At 39.6% G+C, this 20592-nt stretch overlaps 2 protein-coding genes and 2 long non-coding RNA genes across 8 annotated transcripts in view; 2 read left to right on the plus strand and 2 right to left on the minus strand.

Annotated features, from left to right (window-relative positions):
- Positions 1–20592, plus strand: part of ano5a (anoctamin 5a) — an 805725-nt gene that overhangs the window by 109058 nt on the left and 676075 nt on the right. The window lies entirely within an intron of this gene.
- Positions 1–20592, plus strand: part of gas2a (growth arrest-specific 2a) — a 51689-nt gene that overhangs the window by 2844 nt on the left and 28253 nt on the right. For 3 of the 5 annotated variants that reach the window (XR_015526809.1, XR_015526810.1, XM_087312670.1), the window contains exons 2-3: positions 6519–6667; positions 20401–20525. Coding sequence is in view for 3 of the 5 variants with exons in the window: in XM_087312670.1 (XP_087168796.1) it covers positions 6520–6667; positions 20401–20525 (273 nt within the window). In the remaining 2 variants the exon portion in view is untranslated. Of the gene's footprint in view, positions 1–6518; positions 6668–16062; positions 16256–18249; positions 19639–20400; positions 20526–20592 lie in introns of those variants that run through there. The other 2 variants (XM_087312668.1, XM_087312669.1) reach the window with 2 other exon arrangements.
- On the minus strand, positions 11767–19163 carry LOC147830946 (uncharacterized). The gene is made up of 4 exons (XR_015526868.1): positions 18283–19163; positions 15781–16271; positions 13067–13542; positions 11767–13008 (listed from the first exon to the last, which is right to left on the minus strand). It is a non-coding gene; the product is annotated as an uncharacterized LOC147830946 (long non-coding RNA).
- LOC103909884 (uncharacterized) lies at positions 13893–15611 on the minus strand. The gene is made up of 6 exons (XR_015526863.1): positions 15526–15611; positions 15183–15255; positions 14897–14984; positions 14635–14766; positions 14384–14526; positions 13893–14195 (listed from the first exon to the last, which is right to left on the minus strand). It is a non-coding gene; the product is annotated as an uncharacterized LOC103909884 (long non-coding RNA).

The following is a 20592-nucleotide window of genomic DNA, read 5'->3' on the forward strand; positions in this document are numbered from 1 at the left end:
TGTAATGTCCTGGCTGATGTCTTGAGACGTTGCTTCAGTATTTCTACATAATGTTCTTTCTTCATGATGCCTGTGAAGTGGACCAGTCCCTCCTGCAGCAAAACAGCCCCACAACATGATGCTGCCGCCCCCATACTTCACAGTTGGGATGGTGTTCCTAGGCTTGTGCGCTTTCCCCTTTGTCCTCCAAATGTAACACTGCTCATTATGGCCAAACAGTTCAATCTTAGCTCCATCAGAGCACAGGACATGTCTCCAAACATTATTCCCAGTGTAATTTAGCGCATTGTAATCTGGCTGTTTTGTTGATTCTGGCTTGTTGATTTTCCCATGTTGTCACACAAGGGAGCAGTGTGTGTTTGAGCTTTTCCTTAAATACTATTCTACAGTTGTGCCTCCAATTATCTCAAATGTAGTCAATTAGCCAATCAGAAACCTCCAAAACCTTGACACCATCATCTGAGCTTTTTCAGAGGCAGAATAATCTTATTGTGTGCAAACCTGACATTCAAGATTAGTTATAACAATTTCTCTAAAAATCTCTCTCTCATTATTCTGCTATTAAGTAGAACAGAAACAAATGTGATGATCCTAACTTACCTGAAAGAGAAAATTAGTCACATTAACATCTGACTTTTTTTATGTTTATGTGCCTTTTTATACAGTGCATGTAAACTTCTGCTTTCAACTGTATATATGCCGATATACATGGCTGATTCCAGCGTTATGGATGTGACATTTGCAGTAAAAATTCAAAACATAAATTCGCAGAGAAAGTATACGTTAACATTATATTGAACCATCTGTTTATATTTTCCAAAACAACTAACCACAGAATTATGGGATCAAAAAAATTCAATCTGTGAACATTTTTATACTTTAAACGAAGAAAATAAACAAGCGTTATGGATGTGACAAAAAGAGTCTGCGAGTTTACAGTATACAACATATTTCGTAGAAATTCTGTGAATTAAACTGCACAACCCAAAATAAATAATGCTCAACAAAAGGATAAGAGTTGGCTCTTTATAGAACAAAACTGATTGATTTTATTTTATTTTGACATTTTTGAGGGAAAAGCTTTGTTATGGATGTGACACTTTTTCGTTATGGATGTGACGGATGTGAAATTGTTTGACTTTTGTAAATCAAATATAATAGTTTGAAAACATTGACAGAGACATTTTTAAGTATTTTAAAGTACTGTAAAACACTTGGCTGCGCAAAAAATGTAGAAACGGTTTTGCTATTTTGGTGAAAACATTTTTCTTTTCATGGCAAGGTTGACATTTTCATGGAATTGCTCATATGCTGTATTTCTCAAGATTAGCGTAATTCATGCCACCATACAGTATCTGAAATGCATATAACTTCTACACAACAACCTGCATTTACAATCCAATTGTTTGCTAGAAAAATATTGACTGAAAGAATATTATATAATATTATATTCCCAGCTGTGTCACATTGTACACTGACCTTTGGTTTCTGCCGCATGTGGCCAATATGTGTGTGTTTATGTTTTATGTGTGATGGTAAATGTCCGGTAAATATCCTCTCCATCTGTGTGTTTGCTTAACATGTGTCAGCAAGTGACGAGCGCTATTAGAGAAAGACTTTAGTGAGAGGGTTAACTTTATCGCCTTAACGTTATGTATTCTTTTATTTTAATTTGTGTGATGATTTTCTGTTAATGCAAATTGAATAAGCAATTAATAATAAGAGTGACCTTTAGAGGACAATCTGAGGGGTAGCTTAATGATCACGGTCTCTTTAAAATAGATAAATAAAAAGTGAGTAGGCATTGGATGATAACCGGTTTCAGGGGTTACCACTGTTTGGAAAAGTCAAGGTATAAAGCCAGAAGAGATTTCTGTTATACTGTTCCTAAGGTATATGTAAAGGATTTTTATTGTGTGCTTTTTATGTATCGTAAAGAAATTTGTGTTTGCAACTAATTCAGTTTAATTCAGCTTTATTTGTATAGCGCTTTTACAATGTAGATTGTGTCAAAGCAGCTTCACATAAATGGTCATAGTAACTGGATCAGAGTAGTTCAGTTTTTAGTGTTTAAGTTCAGTTCAGTTTAGCTCAGTTCAGTGTGGTTTAAAGTCATTACTGAGAGTCCAAACACTGAAGAGCAAATCCATCGATGCGTAGCTCTACAGATCCTGAACCATGCAAGCCGGTGGCGACAGCGGAGAGGGAAAAAAACTTCACCAATAGAAACTAATGAAGACAACAGAAGTCAGTGACTTATTTAAATTACTTAGCCTGTTCCAAAATATTATACATGTTTCCTAAAATTAAATGTATTGTGTTCAAAGAGGGGAAAAGTTGTTTTATTTATTGGTACTTTTAAAATAACTTATTTTAGAGCAGTAATAACAATATCATGATACCATGAAGCCATTATATTTTTATTCAAGGTTATCATAGCGTCAGAAACTTATACCCGCACATGCATATAAGTACAAAATGAAAGCGATCACGTTAAAATAAGGATGGTAAAATGTTTAAAACGCAGTTCAAAACACATGCCAAGAAGGTTTTTTTGCATATTGTTATTGAGCTAGGGGCTGCACAGTGGGTAGCATGTTTGCTTTGCAGTAAGAAGGTTGCTGGTTCAAACCTCGGCTGGGTCAGTTAGCGTTTCTGAGTGGAGTTTGCATGTTCTCCCCGTGTTGGTGTGGGTTTCCTCAGGGTGCTCCGGTTTCCCACACAGTCCAAACACGTGCGCTATATTGGGTAGGCTAAATTGGCCATAGTGTATGTGTGCGAATGAGTGTGTATGGGTGTTTCCCAATATGGAAGGGCATCCGCTGTGTAAACAATATGCTGGGTAAGTTGTCGGTTCATTCCGCTGTGGCGACCCCAGATTAATAAAGAGACTAAGCCGAAAACAAAATGAATGACACATACATGCACAAACACACACAAACATAAGCGTGTGTGTGTTTTGTGAATATCTTCTGGTAGTTCATGCAGTTTGTGTCTGCTCACTGATGAAGTGAAAATATGACCTACTTCCCTGTACATCTGCAGGATTTTCTTATCTGCTTTATCGTCCGCCAGATCTGATCTCTCAGAAAAGCAATAGTGATGCAAACTCTGCTGATGAGGTCAACCTCCCATTCACTCATATATACACTCACCGGCCACGTTATTAGGTACACCTTACTAGTACTGGGTTGGACCCCCTTTTGCATTCAGAACTGCCTTAATCCTTCAGGGCAGAGATTCAACAAGCTACTGGAAATATTCCTTTTGGATTTTGCTACATATTGACATGATAGTATCACACAATTGCTGCAGATTAGTCGGCAGCACACTCATGATGTTAATCTCCCGTTCCACCACATCCCAAAAGTGCTCTATTGGATTGAGATCTGGTGACTGTGGAGGCCATTTAAGTATAGTGAACTCATTGTCATGTTCAAGAAACCAGTCTGAGATGATTCACGCTTCATGACATGGTGTGTTATCCTGCTGGAAGTAGCCATCAGAAGATGGAGACACTGTGCTCAAAAAGGGATGGACATGGTCAGCAGCAATACTCAGGTAGGCTGTGACGTTGACATGATGCTCAATTGGTACTAATAGACCCAAAGCGTGCCAAAAAACTATCCCCCACCCCATTACACCACCACCACCAGCCTGATCCGCTGATATAAGGCAGGATGGATCCATCCTTTATGTTGTTGAGGCCAAATTCTGACCCGAGCATCCGAATGTGTCAGCAGAAATGGAGACTCATCAGAGCAGGCAACGTTTCTCCAATCTTCTATTGTCCAGTTTTGGTGAGTCTGTGTGAATTGTAGCCTCAGTTTCCTGTTCTTAGCTGACAGGAGCGGCACCCGGTGTGCTCTTCTGCTGCTGTAGCCCATCCGCCTCAAGGTTGGCTGTGTTGTGTGTTCAGAGATGCTCTTCTGCAGAGCTCGGTTGTAGCGAGTGCTTATTTGAGTTACTGTTGCCTTTCCATCAGCTGGAGCCAGTCTGGCCATTCTCCTCTGACCTCCGGCATCAACAAGACATTTGCGCCCACAGAACTGCCGCTCACTGGATATTTCCTCTTTGTCTAACCATTCTCTGTAAACCCTAGAGATGGTTGTGTGTGAAAATCCCAGTAGATTAGCAGCTTCTTAAACACTCATAGCAGCCAACAACAAATGCCACGTTTAAAGTCACTTAAATCCTCTTTCTTCCCAATTCTGATGCTCAGTTTGAACAGCAGAAGATCGTCTTGACCATGTCTACATGCCTAAATGCATAGAGTTGCCGCCATGTGATCAGAAATTTGTCTTAACAAGTAGTTGGACAGGTGTACCTAATAAAGTGGCCGATGAGTGTATATCCTCTTTATTATATTAATCACTGAATCTGTCTGGGAAACATGCATTGATATTAACTGAACATCTCTCTAAAGGCATCCTGCTTTTGTCCATTTGGGACAGCGTGTCCTCTTTTTATTGTTTAGATGGCCAACAACACCTTTTTGTTTTGTTTCTCTCAAACTTTTCCAGCACAGGAGCTCTTTCAGAAATAAAAAGAAAGAGATTTAGCTTTATCTGATAGGCGCTTGGCAGGTAAAGTGAACTCTGGCGTACTGTTTTTGTGGAGCAAGGAAAATATACAGATTGACTTTCAGTTCACCTCCGTCTGCCATCCATTCAGATCCACCGTAACAATGCGAGGATTGTTGGAGCCGAGTCTTCATTCCCAGGTTGTTTAGTGGGATCCTGGAGTCCCGTTCTGCATGGCCCGAGGAGATTTACACCTCTCTGAAATCATAACTTTTTTTTTTTCCATCTTGTGCTTCTGGAGATTCTGTGCCGCACACATTTTCAGTGGCAGTATTTTTTGTCCTCATTTCATTGCTCCCAAAGGGATAAGTTAAAGGGTTAGTTCACCTAAACAAAAATGAAAATAAGCCCATGGTTTGGTAGCAAGGTGGCTCAGTGGTTGGCACTGGCGCCTCACAGCAAGAAGCTCACTAGTTCGAGCCTCGACTGAGTCAGTTAGCTTTTCTGTGTAGAGTTTGCATATTTTTCCTGTGTTGGCGTGGGTTTTCTCAAGGTGCTCAGGTTTCCCCCACAGTCCAAACAAATGCGCTATAAAAACATTTTTTTTTGTAATATCATTGTTGTAACAATAGTTTTAAAAAATGCCTCAGCAATTACCAGGCATATTTAGAAAATATTAAATCATATTGCAACATTAACAGATCCTATTTAATTTGATTGGATCCTATCTCAATACAATAGAGCAGCTTTAGGATGTGGTGGTACGGGAGATTGGCATCATGGATGTGCAGCCAACAAAACTGCAGCAACTGTGTGATGCTATCATGGAGCAAAATTTCTGAGGAATATTCCCAGTACCTGGTTGAATCTCTGCCATGAAGGATTAAGGCAGTTCTGAAAGCAAAAGGGTTCCAACCCGATACTAGTAAGGTGTACCTAATAAAGTGGCCAGTGAGTGTATATTATATATATATATATAAACAAGAAGAATTTCTTCTTCTATTATTATTATTATAATCAATGTTTAAAAAAGTTGTGCTGCTTCCTATTTTTCTGGGAAACATCCACACACACATTCAAACACACACTCATACTCTACGGACAATTTAGCCTACCCAATTGACCTGTACCACATGTGTTTGAACTGTGGGGGAAACCGGAGCACCCGGAGGAAACCCATGCAAAGGCAGGGAGAACATGCAAACTCCACACAGAAACGCCAACTGAGCCGAGGCTCGAACCAGCGACCCAGCGACCTTCTTGCTGTGAGGCGACAGCACTACCTACTGCGCCACTACTTCGCCCCTTCTGGGATGAATATAAAGTTTAAAAACAGCATCAGTTTGACTTCAATCTCACATGTAGTGCATATAGACCAAAATAAAAAAGAGAAAAGACTCTTATGATGTCTAACAGCCACATAAAAGCCACCTTGTGATGTCCTCGCAACCACTGATAACCCTCAGGATGACAACAAGCCAGAAAGCGAATCCTAGAAATACCCATCAATCCAGTCAGAAACACTTTAGCAAATGTGCTCAAGAGTTGTTTGGGATCTTGTCAACAGCCATTACTGACATTTCCTAAAATCACATTTCCCTCAGATTGAATCTAGTTATTATTATCCGACTGGGATCTTGCAGACTATCCCAACATTTCTCAGGGAAAAGCAGGTCTGTTTGTGTGTAAAAAAAAAAGTGTTTTCAGGTCAAAGAGAATCGCAGTAGGGCATGACCAGAGAGAAGCCACACAGTGTGTATCTGTTCGGTCTGTGAATATGATATCACAGGACAAAGAAGAGAGCCTGGAGCTGGACTGTGATGATAGGATCAGTATATGGAGGATAAGAGTCTACTGTAAAGCTTCAGAAACAGGAGGAAGACGCCGTTTGTGCTGTGTGGGAAAGTGAAGTGATTCGTTTGAGGGGATTTTGTCTGAGCCAAATGATTGAGCTGTATGTGCATGATGTGTGTTTCTTATTCTGTGTTTGTCTAGCATGTGTAGTCCTCTGAGCAGCAAGCAACAGCCGGCGGGTCCGGGTCTCACAGATCTGCAGCTCTACAGTCAGTGGCTGGCCAGCAGACATGAGGCCAGTTTGCTGCCCATGAAGGAGGACCTGGCGCTCTGGCTCTCCAGCATGCTGGGTAGGTCATGCTATTTCTTTACCTTAAAGGGGAGCTGTTATGCAAAAATCACTTTGATAGGGGCTTTAAACACAGTTGCGTGTCAGCCGTGTGTGTGAATATAGCCAGCCTCTAATGCTAACAGAATTATTAATTGTATTTGTTATAATCAGGCTTGTTATGTAATCTGTGGATCTTATGCATACATTTCCCTGAAGTTACAAAAGAAATGTTATATGTAAAAATAGTTAGAAGAAAAAGGACTTACCTTATGGTATAGTAGCATCCACATTTTTTTTCATTTTATGTTGTAATCATCCAGTTGATACTTGCAACTGCAAAAACTCCAGATTTCATTGGTAATTCAATTATTAAAATGCAATTTGTGGTTTTCATGCACGTAACCCCGCCGGTCCTACACTACATGACTCTTTGCATTGGAGTCAGTGGCTCTAACAAGGAGGCTAAACACCATAGCCTCTAGCATCTGTCGCTAGAGTATCTTCAGAAGTCAGAGGAGTGAGGTTTACCTGCATAACACTTTGCTAGCTAGCCTCCGTTACACTCACTCCATCTATCACCTCACTCTCATCCCGGACGAGCCCCCACTTGTAACCAACCAGTCCTGCTACACCCAACATGGTCTGAGCAGGGATCAAACCGGCAATTCTTTGTATGGTAGTCGGTTGCACGAAGAAGGAGGCTAAAGACCATGGCCTCTTGTGTCTGTCACTAGAGTCCCTTCAGAAGTCAGAGGAGTGAGGTTTACCTGCATAGCACTTCCCTAACTGGCCTCCGTTACACTCACCCCCTAAACCTCACTCCCATCCAGGTCTTGGCACCAAATGTAACCCTGCCAGACCTACTCTACCCAATCTGCTCCGAACTGGGATCGAACCAGCAACAATTTGCATGAGAGTCAGTTGCTCTAAGAAGTAGGTTAAAGGCCATGGCCTCTAGCGTCTGTCACTAGAGCCTCTTTATAAATCTGAGAAGTGAGGTTTGCCTGCATACCAATTCACTAGCTGGTCTCCGTTACACTCAGCCCCATCCTGGACAAGCCCCCACATGTAACCAACCATTCCTACTACACCCAACCTGGTCTGAGCTGGGATCGAACCGGCGATTCTTTGTATAAGAGTCGGTTGCTTTAACAAGGAGGCTGAAGACCATGGCCTCTGGTGCCTGTCACTAGAGCACCTTGAAAGGTCAGAGGAGTGAGGTTTACCTGCATAGCACTTCGTTAGCTGGCCTCTGTTGACTCACCCCCCCTTAACCTCACTCCCATCCAGGTCTTGGCACCAAATGTAACCCCGCCAGTCCTACACTACCCAACCCGCTACGAACTGGGATCGAACCGGCGACTGTTAGTATGAAGGTCCGTTGCTCAAACAAGGAGGTTAAAGACCATGGCCTCTAGTGCTGTCACTAGAGCAGCTTCAGAAGTCAGAGGAGTAAGGTTTACCTGCATACCACTTTACTAGCTGGTCTCCGTTACACTCACCCCCATCCTGGACAAGCCCCCACATGTGACCAACCAGTCCTACAACACCTAACCCGGTCTGAGCTGGGATCGAACCGGCGATTCTTTGTATGAGAATCGGTTGCTTTAACAAGGAGGCTGAAGACCATGGCCTCTGGTGCTTGTCACTAGAGCACCTTGGAAGGTCAGAGGAGAGAGGTTTACCTGCATAGCACTTCGCTAGCTGGCTTCTGTTGACTCACCCCCTTAACCTCACTCCCATCGAAGTCTTGGCACCAAATGTAACCCTGCCAGACCTACTCTACCCAACCCGCTCTGAACTGGGATCGAACTGGCGACTCTTCGTATGAAACAAGGAGGTTAAAGACCATGGCCTCTAGCGCCTGTCACCAGAGCATCTTCAGAAGTAAGAGGAGTAAGGTTTACCTGCATACAACTTCACTAGCTGGTCTCCGTTCCACTCACCCCCATCCCGGACAAGCCCCCACATGTGGCCAACCAATCCTACTACACCCAACCTAGTCTGAGCTGGGATCAAACTGGTGATTCTTTGGATGGGAGTCGATTGCACTAACAAGGAGGCTAAAGACCATGATCACCTCTAGCGTCTGTTGGTAGAGCACCTTCAAAGGTCAGAGGAGTGAGGTTTACCTACATAGCACTTCGCTAGCTGGCCTTTGTTACACATAAGTTTTCCTGGGATTGACTAATGAGGTGTGCACCAAGGCTCTGTCCTAGGGCCGTCTTCATTCTGCAGGTGTTTTCTGTTTGCGATTGAGAGGAAATGTTTAAATGTATGTTTCTTTATTTGCATACCTTGCTTGAGGCGCGTACATCTCCGCACTGTTTACATTCTTGTATATTATCCTTTCGTTTGTTTGATTTAATCTGCGGTCTGTTGGAATCCTTACAAGTGACGCATTCTTTATTACATCTCTCGCATTTGCCGAAGGTTTTGATTTCGATTAATTGCTTTCTGATGGATGCAATCTATTTATGTGCATAAACAAGGCATGGCATGTGTGCATGTTTTCATCATTAATCAGATTCTGAATACCGCTCACCATTTGAACCAGGAGACAAATAGTGAACAGAAGAGAATGGTAGAGTGTCCTGGTCCTGGCTTCATCTCTGAGTGTGTATGTGTGTGTGTGTGCGGATAGAGGGGGATGTCTGTGGAATTTCTGGCAGTTTTCAGGCCATGAACAGCCAGCTGAAACCAGGGCTTTGTCTTTGGTCTGCCTGGAGCAAAAGGAAGCCAGGAGCCGCAGTGGGCCGCGCAGGGGCTTCACATGCAACCACACACCAACCACTAGATCCCTATGCAGATCATCCACACTCTTTAGTGGCTTACGCCTGTCTATGTGTTATTTATTTAGACAAATGACTGCTCAGATCTCTGAAACTGATCTGCGTAACAGGAACACAATTTGATTATTCTTCCCGGGAGCCACTTTAGTATACATTTCTGCCTTTTTGAATTGCATTTACTTGCAATTTCAACTATTAGTGCTGCACCTTTTTTCTAATCGAGTTAAAGTTCAGCCCCCCCCACCCCCCCCCCCAACCAAAAATACAATTCTGTCATAACTTCTTCATTTTGTTCCAAATCCATTTGAGTTTCTTCTGTTGATCACAATGGAAGAATAAAAAGCTATTGACTTCCATTGTATGTCATCCTACTATAGACAACAGTCTTCAGAATATATTGTTTTGAGGTCAACAGACGAAAGAAACCTAAAGGTTTAGAACCACTTGAGTGCTTCCAGCTGCAACCCAGTACTGGGAAACATCAATACACTCGCTCACACATACACTCATACACTGTGTGGCTAATTTAGTTAATCAGTTCCCCTATAGCGCATGTGTTTGGACTGTGGGGAAACCGGAGCACCCGGAGGAAACACATGCCAACACGGGGAGAACATGCAAACTCCACACAGAAATGCCCCCTGACCCAACTGGGACTTGAACCAGCAACCTTCTTGCTGTGAGGCGACAGTGCTAAGCACTGAGCCACCATATAGAAATATGTAATTTAAAATATTAAAAACAGCATAAATAAATATGCTAAAATAACACATTTAAATGAAAAAATATATATAAAAATAAAAATGTCTTCAATTTACTTAAATAAAGTTATAAAAATAATCCTGCTGGATTATACCTGTTAATTCTCCTGTTTTCGCCGGGAGTCCCCCGTATTTTATACCCATCTCCCGCCTATCTCTTGTATTGTTCTGTCTCCCGGAAAACTCCCGGAATTCCACCCACACCCCCCTCCCGCACTTCAGCTTTTTGGCACAGTCTGGCTAGGTTTTTGGTTCAGTCCCCATGCGCACCGAACTCAACGCGCAACCATCTTAATACCCGCTCCCCGCTCTTCAGTTTGCGCACACCTTCCCTCCCGCTCTTCAGTTCGCGCACACCCCTGGAGAAAATCTCCCGGATTTTATGCTCCGAATGTTGGCAGGTATGTTCTGGATATGTTATGAGTAGGGCCAGACGGATTCTGCGGACGTTTTTTGCTATTTCTGCGGAGAATTTTGGTAAAAATCTGCGGATTTCTGGGGAATTATTTTGGGAGTATCCAACGGAGTATCATAACTTACACTTTAATATATTAAATAAAAAGTAATAAATTACTGAATAAAAACTGAGTAAATTCAGATTTACACATTTATTCAAGTAAATAAACAGAATTAATAATGAGCTAAAAATCTGCAGAAATCTGCGGAATTCTGTGGAAAATCTGCGGAAAATCTGCGGAATTCTGCGCGCTCAGATTCCGTGTGGGCCTAGTTATGAGTATTATTACTGTTACAATTATTATTTTTACATATCTACTGATTTATGTATATAGAAAATCTTTTTTACTTATTTATTTACAGTTTAAATTTATGTTTACTCTGAATGCTCTTTCATTTACCTGTTTGGTTCAATTATTATATTTTTAACATAACTTAAACCTTACTTGGCATTCGATGTGAACAGCAAAGTAAGAATTTCAGTGTACAGGGAATTGATTTCCTGAGTCTTTAAATCTTGAATGAACTATTATTATTATTACATTTAAACTATTATCATTCATTAATTTTCCTTCAGCTTTATCCAATTATTCATCAGGGGTCACCACTGTGGAATGAACCGCCAACTTATCCAGCATATGTTTTACACAGCAGATGCCCTTCCAGCTGCAACCCAGTACTGGGAAACATCCATGCACACTCATTAACACACACTACAGACAATTTAGTTAATCAATTCCCCTATAGTGCATGTGTTTGGGCTTTGGGGAAAACTGGAGCACCCAGAAGAAACCCACACCAACACGGGAAGAACATGCAAACTCCATACAGAAACGCCAACTGACCCAGCCGAGACTCAAACTAGTGACCTTCTTGCTGTGCAGCAACAGTGCTAAGCACTGAGCCACCCTGTCATGGACTTTTTTGTTCTAATTCTTATTATTTACATCTGAAATTACCCCTATAACTGCACTTAATCTGGCTAAGAATACACTTCGGATGCACAATCTGCATCAATCTTAATCTAAAATCACAGATTTTGCAGACGCACTAAACTCATAACTCACACTGATGATATCGCAGCACTTGTCTCGAACTGATTCACAGATAAACACGTTTGAGTTCCACAAATAGACAAGTGCTCTGGAAGGAAACAGCTGATTTATTTAGCGATAGTACAATCCAGATGAAACACACACACACACACACACACACACACACGCACACACACACGCACACACAGACTCGATGCTACAGATCAACATGTGGCGCTGCGCTTTACTGACTTCCAGACGATCATTCTTTGGGGATGATGTCACTGTGAAACAGGAGGTGGCGGCGGGGGGTTGGGGATCTGCGGAAAGAGCACATTTTCTCATCCACTCGATGTATTTCTTCATAAAGAAGGGGGCGTCAGTGGTCGAGGGCGTTTAGATGTTTTAATGAGTTCCAAATGTGGGGATCGAGCCCAGCGGAGAGCGGACGAATGCTTTCTGAACGCGCCGCTCAGCAGCTTACCCTCTGCATGGAAGAGTCATACACACAGCATATTTTCATATATTGAATAAAGAACAGTTGATATCACTGTACTACCACCGGGACACTTAACTTTACATCACTTTGTAGGGTCCAGCCAGTTGGTCCAATGACTGTATCCAATGATGGATGAAGGTTCACTGCATGTTCGGTCTTTCCAGTGCACAATGTTGATCTATATTAAACTTAACTCATATCTGACTCCAATTTTAGTATGAGGTGGTTTAGAATATTAATATATTTATCCTCGTTTTATCTGACTCCAATTATAAAACATTGATAATTTAGATTATTATTGAATATTCTTTTGATTTGTTATTATACCTTATTCTCATTTATTCAGATTCCTATAGCATCCTGAGTCTTGCACCGGCCGGGTTTACAATCTCTTACAAGTTTGTCAGTCTTGGTCACTAAACAGAGGTAATTAACCACTCTCCTAAAATGGCAGAACCCTACTTTACTCAATTTAGGAGATTTTTATGTGGTCCCCAGATCTGTTATCTACTTAATCAAGACAAATTATTTTAATAATAATCGCACAGTATTATAAGTTTGTAGATGAAAGGCTAAATACCCACATTTAGAGTAGTTTCAACAATATTTTGTTGTTCTAAATAGAAAACTCATAAGCCCCTTTCACACATACAGACCTTTCCGGAAAATTACCGGCAATTTTCCGGAAAGGTTGTATGTGTGAACAGGTCCTTTTTGAAAATACCGGTAAATTCATTCTGGCTATTTTCCGGAAAGATAAGTTGTAACATTTCCGGCAATTTGCCGGAATGCTGCGCTGTGTGAATGCAGAAGGAAGACTGCCGTAATAAGCGCGTGCACGTCTAGAACGTGCTGACGTGAGACGTCTGCTTTAGCAAATCACAACAGTCAGACGCATTTACGTCCGCGCGGTTTGTGAGAATAAAAGCCTTTGAATATTTTTCCAGACACATTTAGCTGCTAGAAATTAGTCAGATCACGTTTATATGTTCTTCTTAATGCCAACTGTGTAAATAATCATCGATGAAATGCTTATGATAAGCCGTTGTTTGCTTACCTTCAAGCTTTGCGTGTGCCTGTGAAAGAGCCTACCTTTTCATATCTGGTGACTGATTTTCGATAGATATTACTGAGCAGTAGTTATTTTATTATTTTAAAACAAGAATACTCTTCAGAGTCGTAAATAATTATGTAAGGACTGCGGTGTTTTGTTTGTGTGTTTGATTTTTGATTCTAGATTGGGGGCGTGCCTTCAGCGCACCTGATGCTGGTCAGCGCCCTTATTTAAACCCCGGCAGAGAGTTTGTCGGAGCCGCTGTCCATTCACTTGGCAGTTGGCCAGAGCCGCGCTCCTACACAGCAAATTCTGGTCTTTGGAATAAACTCCCTGGGAGTCAAAATCAACTCAATCTGAGTGTACATGCGTGACCATCAAATGTACTCCCATTCAGAGTTAAAATCACTCTGCTTTTGGAGTTGAATTTTAACACATTTTTTTGAGTTAGATTATAACACTTTCTGGAGTTAAAATTGTAATCCTACAAAGAGTACTTTTACATTTGGGTATAATATAAACTCCTTACCAATGTTAAAATGTAACACTTTTTGGAGTTAAAGTGTACTTCAAACAATATATATATATATATATATATATATATATATATATAAAATAACTGAAAATGACTGAACTGATGCAATACTCTTTACTTACTGCTTTTATTCATGCAAATCCACACATTAGATTTAGAATTTCCATCGATGTACACACTTTGAAATTAATTGTCATCACAGCATTAAATCTAACAGCAAAACATTTACAATTAATATATGTTAGCAGCTAGTGCCAACTAAAACCAATGGCTTAGTAAAATTGCATGAGACAATCAACACATTACATTATATAAAATTAACTTCACAGGAATCAAAAGCAGCAAAAAAATATCTTGTCATACTCCTTAATCACAGTCAACTCTGCTGTCTTTGAAGTTAGAATTTGCTCGATTTTCTGAAACGAAGAAAAAAAAAGTATTTAGAAAAATAACCAAAATTAATACTTTTTAACAAAAAAAACTTAATCTAATAACTGTGTTTATACTATTTTTTACTTTAAAATGCATTCATTTTGTAACATTATTTTGTAATGTTTACGGTATAATATCTATGTATATGGAAGTTTAAAAAAAAAAAACTTACATTTTTTTGGACACTGCCCATTAAAGGTTGAATAATTTGAGATCCAGAATCACTGCTGCTCAAACTGCTTGACACAGACAATGAATCTGTCAGACTTGGGGAGGAAGGCACTTCAACAGCCCCTTGCTGCAGGACAGTCAAATCTGATGAAAAAACAACACGTGTCAGCAAATGGTTCTGAAATGCACACTTTCACTCTGAGTCATGAGACCAACTTTCAAAATCTATAAAAATGTTCTTAAATAACCTACCATCATTAGTGTGGATGACATGTTTCTTTGGTTGTTGCAAGTTCTTGAAATACATCCCCATTTAAAAAACAACTCCATGGTCACCTGTGACTTTTGATGCTGTCTCCTCTGGTATCACAAACTTGTGCTGGACTACAACATAACAACAATGTATAATTTATCAAATAAATTTCAAAATGACTGTTATTATTATTATTATTATTATTATTATTATTATTATTATTATAATTTTTTTAAAATACTCTGTTACACTAAAACTCACCCGCACTGAAAAAATCCAAGAAACAATCTTCTTCCAGTTTAATATATTTTTTCTTGCCTCCAAATTGCACTTTTATCAGCATCGTGGCCTGAAATAAAAAAGATAAATGTTATTTAACAACTTATGTTAGTGTGATTGAAAATGTAATGTAAATATAGCTAAAAACAGCATACTCTCACGGTCACAACTAAATCATGATACAATCCAAAACATTTCATGAGCAATATTACACATTAAATCTTACAGACATAAAGCTCTATTGCTGGATAAAAGATAATGACATTACCTCTTTGTGTAAGTTAGCCTATTTGAAATGTGAACAGCAGGTTTCTCCATCTGATCAAGTAGGAATACCACTTCTTTTTGACAGCAGAACACACATTTTTAGAAACACAGGGGAAGAAAAGATTATTAGCTAGAGTTAACTTGTTCACATCCACAAATTTTTTTTAAAAACTGCACAAAACAGCCACATTGGAAAAGCTAACATGCTATGCTAAGTTAGCCACATGCAGTCACTAGCCTAACAGTACAAAATGAAACAGCTACAGCAAAACACACTTCTGCTACAAAACATCCAACATTTAGAAAAAGCTTTTAGAATTGTATAACAATGCACTTTTACCTACCTCACAACGAAGAACATAACTCCAGTTCTCATGTGCTGCTCGGCAGAGTTGTGTAATGGCGGACTTTCTAAAAATTTAACTCCAGTAAGGAGTTAAAGCACGTTTCTGAACACCAGAGAATGAACTCCAAAATACAACACAGCAAGGGGTATCCCATAACACAAAATTGTGTTAAAGTTTAAAAATAAACTCAAAAAAATTAACTCTTTCACACTTTTTTGCCTAACTCCTAATTTTTCAACTCCAGAAATTTGCTGTGTATTTGGCCTTTATGCTTTGTTTCGCATCCATACACTATCACTGACAACATTTACAGCATCCATACATTTGCATTTCACACTGATTGAACATACTGATATTTTGATTATATAATTTAAATTGAGTTAAATAAATATTCTTTTTGATTATACTTCTCCTTGTCGTCTCCCTTATTATGTTACATCCCTGAGCCAGGTGTAACATATGGGGGCTCGTCTAATTTAAATTTAGTTGATTTGATCTTTGGCTTTCGTAATCGGTATTTGTTGTGTAATAGGTGGGAGAGACAAGGAGGCGGAGATGTTTGTTGGAGCGGCTTTGGGTTTCTAGTCCGATCAGGAAAAGGTAAGTTCTTGCGGTTTAAAACTGTGTAAATGTAAATTTCCCCTGTTAGGTTGTAGCAGCGCATTGCGTTGTTTTTTTTTATTTCAGTTTGTTATTTTTGTGCGGCTTCTGGGTTGAGTGCACTGCCGTGAGCCGCTTTTCCACTATCGTGCTGAATCGTTCTTTAAACAGAACTGTTCCATTCCGTGCCAAACCGGGCCAGACAGCACGGATACGGTTTCATTTTCCACTGTCGTGCTGCGACAAAGCTCTTTAAAACATTACACAAAACGCATCAGTAGTTGCCTTGGTAACGCAATGTAAACGGCTCCCTTTGTTCAATTAAAGTTAAATAAGAGCCGAAACTATTTATTTATTTTTTTCATAAAAGCAAAAGCAACCATGTGACTAAACACTGTTATGCCGCTCTATCATATAGGGGTGCTAAATATAGGTACATGTGCACCCTTATTTATTCATATGTTGCGCAGCTCTGGCTAAATTTTATTTGGAGGGAAAATTACCAAAATGTAACGTGATGATTGAAAATAATTGGAGGGGAAATAAATAATATTTAAAATCTCTGAACATAACAGAAAAATAAACAATGATAAGACAACAATAATAGTGCATTTGCATTATAGTGGCAGAAATATAATTTTGGACAGGCCTTGTCAAAGGTGAGCGGGCACTTTCACTAATAAAAACACAGCACTTAAATTATTTCATTTTAAACAATTATTTAAATTACACTGCGTTTTTATATCAAAAGTTGATAATGATATAAAATATACTACATTTTGATGGTAAAATAAAACCAATTAAGCGATGGCTGTTATTTGTTTTACTATTCAAACATTAAATAACGAATGCAGCAAGTGAAAAAAAAACGAATATGAAAATATATCGCAGGATTTAAAGCATATAAAGCACTATTATATTTAGCAAAATGATGCTCTATTATCTTTTTATTTTGATCATTTTATTTTTATTATTATAATTATTTTTGTGTTCATAATTAACTAACAAGCTGTTGGCGAATTATTGCTAGACGTTTTAGAAAATATTTGCGTAGCTATATTAAAGATCACCACAAAAAAAAAAAAAACACAGAAACATGTTACATGCCTCATAAATGTCATATAACTTATGTATAATTGAATCATATAATTGCCTATAGCTGAAATGATAAAAATTGCTCATTTTATTTTTATAAATCATTTGTAAAAACGTATTGATATTTTTTAAGTAAAAGCAATACTGACATTTAAGAATCCATATTTATTTAATTCATTCATTATTTTGACTTATTAGTGCATATGCTATAATATAAATCATACAACAGTACCTTGGACAGTTACAGTGCCGCTCCGTAAAGCTGTCAAGCAAAGTCTTTTGGACGGCCGACATTACAACACGAACATGCCGTCCTTCAGGTGGTCTCGCCGGTATTAACAAGCTGTCCTGGCTTTGAATTTAAAAGTGCAATTATTTCCTCGTTGTTAAAAGAGTCTGCAAGTTCGTGTTCCATGGATATATATATCGTGATGTTGTTGTGGAATTTGGACATCGACGATGCAAAGCGTGACTTTATTCGCTTAATTCGATGCGCAGCAGGAAAAAAAGTCAGCAGCGCAAGTCGCTTGCATGTCTCTCCCGGATCAGAGCGAGTTTTGTGCTGTGGAATACAGCGCTGCGTGCAATAAACTCACATTCAGGCAAGCGATGTAGGTCTGTATTCAAGTCAATAAAATAATAACTTTAATGAATAAAATATCTTCGTAAGAATGTGATGAGTTATTCACTTCTCTGCCGGAGACTGCTCTATGGTTTTAAAACCCTTTTCAAACTGTATCGTTTAGACCTGGATCATTATTTTATATTAAATGTACTGTAGTTTATTGAGGATGTCTGATGACTAGCGCGCTTCTGCTGAGCCAGCTGTGGTAGCTTAGCAACCGAGTCGCGACGTCAACACACAGAATCTGTCAGCACAGTTCAGCACGGTTGTCTAACCGTGCCAAAAATTCCGGGCCAAGAACGGTTTGTAATCGTGCCGCGCCGTTCCAGGCTCAGTGGAGAAACAACCGTAACCGTACCGAAGTGTTCTTAGAACGGTTTGGCACGATAGTGGAAAAGCAGCTCAGTAGTTCTGAACTATCTGTTCAGTTCCACACCAGCGGTATCTGAGTGCTTCAAAGGGCTCGACTCTTAGGAGCGCATGAAGATTAGGAATAGTTATTTAGAGTTTTTTTTTCGATAGGATTAGGTGGGGAATTAATTAATTTGTGCACAGTTTTTGACCGTAAGAATTACCTGCGTATATTGTAATTGGGAGTAGGTTATTTGACTATTTGTTATAACTTTGGTTGTTAGATTGATAATGACGTCAGTGGAAGAATTGTGTAGTGCTCCTTCGGATGAGCTATTGAATTTGTGCTCGAAAAAGCAGCTTTGGGAAATTGTAGATCGATACGAGTTGAGTGGCGTTGATAAGCGAATGCGCAAAGATGAGGTTAGATAAATGATCAGAGTTAAATTGAGTGAACTTCAGGTTTTGCCAGTTACGTCGAGACGAGCAACAGCTGGGGTTAATCCTGCAGCTGAGAAAATGTAATTTGTTGGTTCGTCATTTGAGCAGCAAAAAGAGCTGATTAGAATGCAACCGTTGCACGAAAAGGAGATGCGCGTTAGTAAAATGGAAATAGAAAAAAATAGATTGGATGATTTGATGATAAAGCGTGAGATGGAGTTCGAGAAAATAAAACATGAGCAAAAGTTAGCTGTAGAACGACAAAACCAAGAGTTTCAACTTAAGTTTGAGAGTTTAAAACTCTCGAGCGGGTCACCTGTTCATCGCATAGACAGCTCATTCAATCTCATTAATAATTTGAAGTTGTTGCCGGTGTTTAATGAGCGAGATCCAAACGTATTTTTTTCGTTGTTTGAAAGCATTGCTGATGAACGAGATTGGCCTGAGACTGACCGTACCGCTATGCTTCAGTCCGTATTAGTGGGAAAAGCCCAAAAGGCGTATACTGCTCTTTCTGTTGATGAAAGGAAAAAATATGATAGCGTAAAATCTGCTGTATTAAAAGCATTTGAGCTGGTTCCTGAGGCATACCGCCAACGTTTTAGAGCGTGGAGAAAGGGTGATTCATATTTACATTCTCGTAGAGCGATATCTGATTCAACGTGCCGGTATTGTTTAGAGGTCGGGCACTGGAAAAACGAGTGCCCTTTGCTAAAAAAATAAGCAGTTATGTGGCAAAAATAAAAATACTGCACCTGTGCTTTTGACCAATTGTTTTCCGCAGACTCCAGCTGTTTGCAGTATGGATGACTCCGTGATAAAAGGAAATTGTTCCGAAATTAAAGGTAACACTGGGTATGCACCATTTATATCTCAAGGTTGTGTTTCTCTTTTAGAGGAACATGAAAGCGTACCTGTAAGAGTTTTGAGGGATACGGGATCGTCCGAGTCCTTTATTTTGGAGTCCATACTTCCATTTTCATCCAGCTCGTATGTCGGTAAGAATGTTTTGATTCGAGGAATTGCTCTTCAAACATTGTCTGTTCCTTTGCACAAGTTTAGTTTACAGTCCCAGCTGGTGAACGGCGAAGTTATTATGGGAGTGCGCTCTTCTTTGCCGGTGGAGGGAGTGGACATTATTTTGGGAAATAATTTGGCTGGGGAGAGTGTGTGGCCTATAATGACACCTGCACCGATTGTCACCACGTCTTCTGTTCTTGATCAAGAATGTTGTGAGTTATCCGAAGATGTGTCATGTGTAGAGACGCGATCTAAGTCTAAAATGTTGAATGAGTCTAACCTGAATGATACCCGTGTTCCTATTGAGTCTGTCGCTCCTGGATTTTTACAGCATCCATACATTTGCATTTCACACTGATTGAACATACTGATACTGATATTTTGATTATATAATTTAAATTGAGTTAAATAAATATTCTTTTTGATTTAAACTTCTCCTTGTCTCCCTTATTATGTTACATCCCTGAGCCAGCAGCCAGGTGTAACAATTACTTTACGATTCTAAAAGGATCTAACATAAACACCTTATTCATGTTATTGCCTTATTCAGATTAAGGTAAATGATCTGATTGCTGATGTTAACTGATTCATTGTGATCCTCTAAATTTGCCTCAGCAATTCCGACTTTGATTAATGCAGAAAAATAAAATTTCTAATCAGAAATGAGAATTCAGCTCAGTTAGGTCTTGTATTAGTTGTGAACTTCACGGTTCTCTCTCTCTCACTGTGCTGTCCTTCAGGTGTGGAGATCTCAGCCGAGAGCTTCATGGAGCGGCTGGATAATGGTTTTCTGTTGTGTCGGCTAGCAGAGACTCTTCAGGAGAAGTTCAGGGAAAACAGCTCAGACGTCACTTCGCCAGGAAAGGTACTTGTTTACTCTTATTTATGGCATTAAATTAGATTACATTGAGTTTGCAGATATTTTTACTTGC

This window comes from Danio rerio, chromosome 25, assembly GCF_052040795.2.
Source record: "Danio rerio strain M-AB ecotype USA chromosome 25, GRCz13ab, whole genome shotgun sequence".
Classification (NCBI taxonomy): Eukaryota; Metazoa; Chordata; class Actinopteri; order Cypriniformes; family Danionidae; genus Danio; species Danio rerio.